Source organism: Channa argus, chromosome 11 (genome assembly GCF_033026475.1).
Source record: "Channa argus isolate prfri chromosome 11, Channa argus male v1.0, whole genome shotgun sequence".
NCBI classification, from domain to species: domain Eukaryota; kingdom Metazoa; phylum Chordata; class Actinopteri; order Anabantiformes; family Channidae; genus Channa; species Channa argus.
The window spans coordinates 3407040-3414141 of record NC_090207.1 but is presented as its reverse complement, the minus strand read 5'-3'; the positions used below and the strand labels follow the sequence as shown (position 1 = coordinate 3414141).

At 42.7% G+C, this 7102-nt stretch overlaps 1 protein-coding gene across 7 annotated transcripts in view; it reads right to left on the bottom strand.

The window, feature by feature from the left end:
- Positions 1 to 7102, bottom strand: part of prdm6 (PR domain containing 6) — an 83524-nt gene that overhangs the window by 8748 nt on the left and 67674 nt on the right. For 2 of the 7 annotated variants that reach the window (XM_067520688.1, XM_067520687.1), the window contains exon 9: positions 3153 to 5233. In XM_067520688.1, the coding sequence (XP_067376789.1) occupies positions 5032 to 5233 (202 nt within the window). In that variant the 3' untranslated portion in view covers positions 3153 to 5031. Of the gene's footprint in view, positions 1 to 197; positions 293 to 3152; positions 6539 to 7102 lie in introns of those variants that run through there. The other 5 variants (XM_067520691.1, XM_067520689.1, XM_067520690.1 and 2 more) reach the window with 4 other exon arrangements.

Below are 7102 nucleotides of genomic sequence, written 5' to 3'. Positions count from 1 at the left end.
CCTAACTATACGTTTGCAACTCTTCCGTGTACCAGGAAGAGGAGGAGGAGGAAGAGGAGCTGCAGATAACGAGGGGGGCGACTGGAAAATGAGTGAGATTTATAGTGAAATTCTTCTGTAATATTACTGTTGTTTTATCTGAAATTCCAACTTGTAAAACCAGTTTTTACTGACAACTCAGTCCAGCACAAACTCACCTGTTTTTTTTCTCTCCCCTGACGGAGTTTGCTCAGTTGTCCCAGGTCCTCTCGTCCATGTTGGTTTATTTAGGTACGAAAATCTGTGAAAGGATCTTAAAGAAAACAAAACCCCATTTATTCACAGAAAGTCTTACACACACACACACACACACACACACACGGCGTTTTATCAGGACGTGTCACTCAGAGCTACAGCAGGTCTGTTAGTTCAGCTCTGACTGATGTGGAACAACAACAGCAGAAGCGTCGGCCGTTTCTAACCAGGTCCCGGACCCTCAAAGCGACGCCTGCTCACATTCCTGAATTTTTGTTTTTCTGCGTCGGGTGTGAAACTCGCTGTTGGTTGTCCAACAATCAATCGTCGGAGCTTTGTAGGTGGGATTGAGATTGGGAATCCTGTGCCCGAGCCAGAAAAATAGTGAGTGGGCGAAGCCGATGTATCACCAACTACGAGCGTCCTGGTGAAAAGCTCGAGACTCAGCCGTGAAAACAAAGCCAAAAACACTGGTGCTTTTCCCACATTGCACGTCATTCCAAAATTCTCCAAATAGCGTGAACTAAAACTCCCCTGACAGCCACAGTTTCTTGTTGACTGAAGATGACACATAAACTCCAAATAATGTTGTGTTGGCCCAACACCTCACTAGTCATCTGTTTGCCTTTTTTACATCTTACAGAGCAAACTCTCAGTTATCAGATCAACATTATGTCTGTCTCCATCTTCCTCTTCAAGGGACCTAATCTGGACAAACCTCTATCTGTAGAGGAGGCAAATCAGGCCCCCGTCACACATCGGAAGCTTTGGAACAGGATTTCGAAGCAGCAGCTCAGTAGGCAGAAGAAAAAAAAAAACATGTTCATGTAAATGTAAAAGGAGCTGAACATAGACAAGTTGTGTGTGTTCAATGTCACTGTCAGAGTCACACGTGTGGACACACACACCCAAGAACCTAGTCATGTGCTGCTAAAAGGACCTGATGGTGTAGACTTCTCTCTAACATCACGGATCATGGTGTTGATCCACCCCGGAGTTGTTCAGTTCGGTTCTCCAGAGCCACAGCCCTGCTTGTTCACCAGCGACTCGCTGATTACCTGGGTCAGGTGTGTTCAGCCACCCAGACGCTGGACGATAAGAGACATAGCTGGACAACAAGCAGAGTCGTGCTTCCTGACAACTGGAGCTGGCCACACCAATCTAGTCCCACTACACATCACTGAAAGAAACCAACAAGGCAAACGTTCCGGTTATTTCTACGGTTTTACAGGTGAGAAGGGTTGTTTCTTATTTTTAATTTAAGAAAAAAAAACTGAATCTTTGCAGAGAGAAAACATGAAGCACAGGGATCATTCAGATCAACAGCTGTCAGCTTTTCTCACAGTGAAACGTTCCCACTTTTATTCTCCAACATGTTTCCAATTTAAAGAAAAAAAAAAAAAAAAAAGCACACAGCTTCATGTTTAATTGGTTTTGAAAGTGTGACCTCTTGTCTGCTTAATATTTTTCCCCTGGCAGGAAATTCCAGCAAAAGCAAACCATTAGACCCATTAAACACACACAAACACACAGAGCGGTGGGGTCAGGGGCTTCACTGATAACTGACCGAGAGCCTCGAAGGTAACGTCCCATTTTCTGAGTTACCGCCTTCTCGTTCATGCAGCCGGCTGGTGGGTTGACCACCTCTGCCTTTACTGCATTATGCAGGAGAAAAGTGTATTACAATGTACAACTCTGCATCGCTGGCTGAAACATGGACAACCTCGGACCACAGAACCCATTTCCAGTCTTTCAGTCCATCTGACACGTCTCCGTCCTTGTGTCCGATCACGAGAACGCACACAGTCACCACTAGTTTCCCTTCGCGCGTTGCCAATTAACCTGCTAAATTTTGGAATCGGCCAAAGTCTTTGTACTCGTCAGACAAATAAACCTTAAAGGGGACTGAACAAGTCCCAGGTTTAAGAACTAAAAACAGATGGAGCTCAGCGAAAACGTCATAATTTCCCTCCGAAACGTAACATTCTTTATATTGTGGACGTGTTTTATATTTTTAGGACAGAGGGGTGTGAATCACTTCATATTTGGGGGGTTTCCCCCTCCCTGCACATTACTTTACATTTTAACTTGTTCAAACAAATGAAAGCTAAACTTTAAAAACCAGTGAAAACCCAGGTCTTTCCCCCCCGTCTGCTTCTCAGTCAGCACTTTCTCTCTGTTTGCTTTGCTTCTTTCACTCTGTTTCTAATTAAAACTACAACTTCCATAATCCCATTACATGTAATTTAATCCATTCGCTGCCCACCAACAATAAAGAGAGTAAGAGAGAGAGAGAGAGAGAGAAGCGAAAGACATGAAACTTTTGGGTGTGCGCTCGTTTGTTGGGCCTCGGGGTTTGGATCCAGTTCCCACGGTGGAAAAACAGCTGTGATTGATGTCTGAAAGCTCCGACTGTGTTTGTTTTGGTGAATTTGTCGAATCCTCGCAGGAATAATCTCTGAAATCAGACTGAAACGTGGAAATTCCAGTTTGTGTTTGCAGACAGACGGAGCTGAGGTCAAGGTGGGGCTGTGTGTGTGTGTGTGTGTGTGTGTGTTACACATTATTAGCAGTAAGTAGAGGCAGCTGGTGATGAGTGAGTAAATCTCGTGTGGTGATCATTGACAGCTTTGCTCTTTAAAGAGAAAGTTCCACTTTTGCGAATTTGGTTTCTTGATGAGCCAAAAGAGAAACTAATGGTGTCTAATGTTAGTCGGCTACTGACGTTACCATTCATCCTGTCGTGTGTGTGTGTGTGTGTGTGTGTGTGTGTGTGTGTGTGTGTGTGTGTGTGTGTGTGTGTGTGTGTGTGTGTGTGTGTGTGTGTGTGTGTGTGAGAAACAGAATAGCGGCACAGATGAAGAAGCAGACATTAGCTCTGCTCATGTGGACACATCATCTGGATGGGGATGATTCATTTAGAAAATAAAGGATGTCCTCCCTTGAGTCCTTTGGGAGGACATCAATTAAAAAAAGCTGTGTTGGTCTAACTGTCCATCTTCAGAGTCTCCACTGAGTTATTCCATGACCAAAGGGGAAAAAAACCCAAATGGGATGTACAGTGTTTCTGAGCTTTGGGGTGTGTTGTTTGGACGCTTTTTAAAACGGAAGCAGGCGAAACGTTCACCTCTTTCTAGTTTTCGAGATAAACTGGACATGAGAGAGGTGTAAATCAAACATAGATACAATAAATCTAAAAAGATAAATTCATGTGTGACTAGATGACTTTTTAAATCCCCTGGGTCGTGTAAAGATGTCAGTTGTCAGTGAAGGCCAACAAAATCAGCGAGAGCCTTATTAATAAGAATCAAAAGTGGATTTCTGCTTTATTTCCTATGGAACATCTTTTGGTTTTGGATCTCATTAAAAAAAAAAAAAGAGGGAGGGCGTCGGGGAAATCATGCAAACAAGATCGAGTCAAAATGAATTCGCTTTGACACGAAACAGTCATATTGCAGAGCAAATGATTATCATCACCAGAGGTCGAGCAAAATCCCTTTTCTGTTCAGCTGCTCTGAGCTGATCCAAGCTTAAAGCGTAAATTTGTGACTAGTAGGAACAAGAAGCCGCAAATACAGCAATCGGAAGTTTTAGTACACGCAACTTGAAGTTTACACACTTTTTTCAAAAGTTCCTCCTTGATGATTAAAGAGTAAATCTTTCTGAATCTCACATGTACTGAAGGTTCTTGACACACATGCTCGGGCTCCTGACAGATGTGAACAGAAAATCGTTTTTATTTTCAAAGCTCTGGTTTATTTTCACATTTGTGTTTTGTCGTTTGAGTCAAATCGTTTCCCCTCATTGCCACTGATCCAGCATATACATACAAAAAAAAAAAAGAAAATAAAAATACATAGTTTGTATTTTTCTATATACAGCATTGAGATACCACTGAAGAGATGTGAAGCTCGGGTACAAACGGTTTTACTTCAAAAAGGTACAAACAAGTCTGTAAGAGTCTGAAGAGCAAAACCAGGATTCGTCAGCAGATCAAATGGATCATTTTCACCAGAATTCAACAACATCTGGGTTTTTAAATTGCTGCTGCAGCTGCTTTACGATTATTCACCGATTCAACTCAACAGTTCTCTTAAAAAAAACTCCAAAGCTGCAGCAAGTTTTACATTGGGACTAGAACACAGCCGACATGTTTTTAATAATTCTAGTTTCCAATGAGATGAAATTTCTTTTTTCCCCAATAGCTCCATGAACTGAGGAGACGTTTCGACTGGTAAACTCTTACAGAAGCTTGTGCGACAGAAGTGAAACGGTTTTCCTGCGGCGTCACATCCCTTCGGAGTTTTGGTTTAAATTGTAGATTTACATCCACCAGCTTCAACACTGTGTTGGTCTTTGGGAAAAGAAGTTACACTTTTTCACATTATTATTCATATTATTAAAGCTTTTTTTTTTTTTTGAACTCGTCGGCACAAAAGCCTATTTGGTGTCCGTGTAATAACTGTGCTTTCTCCCCCCACTCACTTTAATAAAAAGTGGAACGTAATGACTATTTACACATCTGAGGTTGGTTGTGAATGGAGTGTAGCAAATCCACTGTTTGAGACATCTGCCATTTTGGGGATTTTTATGATCCTTGTGCATCAGGGGATCAGCTGTCGTCTGTACAGTGGAGGTTTGGAGATGTTGTCAATGGAACGATGAGGAGAAAATGGAAACACGTTTCCTTGTGAGCAGTGGGATTATTTCTATAAGAAATCACATCCATTATCGCTTCAATATTCCCTCTTTTCACCCACCATCTTTCGAAAACTTAAAGCTGCAAAGTTTAAATTATCAACATTTAAAATGAAAGTGCCCAAAGCGTGATATGAGAAAGAAGATAAATTTTTTTTTTTTTTTTTTTTTTAACAATCCCCACTCGTTGCTTTTTTTTTTATTTTGTCCATGTTGTGATGTAAAACTTGAGCGTCGGGTTGTTGTCCGTTGTGCATTCTCAGTCTGTTTGCTTTGGTCGCGCCCTCCTTTGGCATCGCTGCTGCAGAAAAGAAAAAAAAAAGAAAAAAGAAAGAAACCGAGAAGTAAAGCTACAGACTGTGTCTGAATTTTTGGTATTTCATTGTTTTTGTCCCGGTTTCAAGATAAGAGTTTTCTTTGGAGGGAAACCTGATGGGATTCCCAAAAGTCTCCAATAAATATCCTCGTCCAAAAAAAGTTTGTCAGGCCAACTCCTCCATGTGAAAAGCGTCCGCTGGGAAGAAAAGAAAAAAAAAAAAAGGATCTTTGGTTTGGTTGCATCAGGATGGCTGTAATGTCTCTGTCCTACAAAAGTCTAAACTAAACCGTCGGAGCACATTCACACTAAGCCAGCTAAGGTTCCATTTTAGGTAGTTTTCCAAAAGAGCTCTGCTTTCACTGGCACAACAGAAAATATGGTGCGTTTCCTTTTTCTAACTCGGCACCGAACTCTCCAGTAACAACACTGTGCACACGTTTTGAGAAATGTTCCGTCATGCAGCATCATCTCGGAGGAATCGGATTGGTACCAAATGAATCCTGCAGAGTGAGAGCGACAGAGTCACTGATCTCTGGAGACATGAGGGACGAGGTGTCCTGAAAGACATCGTATGGACCCTACAATGAAGAGACAGAAGATGCTCAGACAGAGCTGCAGGTCATACTTGGTTTGTTGTCCTCTTACTGCTTCAGTAACTACATCACGAGAATTGTCTCATCTGCTCATTGGTTAAATGAATCTGGGGAAGAAACATGACAGTACACACAGGAAGTGCTGTAGATCCTGTTCTTTACCACTATGTTGCTAAAAATTCTACCCGTTAAGTTCACACTGTTTTGTTTGGTTATATTTTGATTTCATCGAAGGTTTTTCTGCACATTGTACGGAAAGAAATGATTTTTAACTATTCGCGATGTTATTGTTGAATGCATTTGACTTCGTCCCCTAAAACGTCTGCACAGTGCTGTAAATCTGGCCAAGCAAGTGATGATTGAAGTCAATATGTGAAGTGAAGACAGCGCGTCCTCCCCGGCTGTCCTCCCAGGTCCTCAGGAGCTTTGTTACTGGGGACTGTGGCGTCCACGTCGATGTAGGCTGAAGGGATTTTCCTTTGAGTGGAGGAGAAAGTGGAGCGTGAAGAACAGAAGATGCATTTTTAACTTTAGCTGCCTTAATGTGGATGTGGCCTCAAGTCAGCAAACAGTCGGGGGTTAATCCACCTCGATGGACTCGCTGCTCTCGTTCACTGGTTTACATTCGTTGGGAAGTCGCTGATGGCGGCTGAGCTGAGTGGCCTGTGTGAAGCTGCGGTCGCAACGTTCGCACCTGACACACACACACACATAAAGAAACATATCCAGAAACACACACAAAACAAAAGACAGATAAGAGACAGTGATTAGAGAAGCTTGTAGAGAAGGTCAGAAAATACACACTGTTGAGAAGAAGACACACACACACACACACACACACACACACACACACCAGCCCGTTAACTCTAATATCCTGTGACAGTACAAAGTGTGTGTGAGGCCCAGCAGAGCAGCAAGCTGTAATTGTTACCCTGATCTTTACAACCTGACCGACAAATTACACACACACACACACACAGACACACACACACAGCCCACCTGTCAATACTCTATCTAGCAGGCTGGCGAAGGTATTCTCATCTCTCACACACACACACACACATTTTCAGGCCTGATAAGGCCGCGTCACTGTCACTTTTAATAGAAAGAGAGGAGAGAGGTAGCTTTTAGTCGGAGCTGGAGGGGGGATTAGGGGCCAGTTAAATGTGTATAAGTGCGTGTGGGGGAGGGGGGGGCTCTTCAAAGAGAAAGCTGTGTTGAGGTATTGGACTTAGCAGCCCTGAAACAAGACTAATAT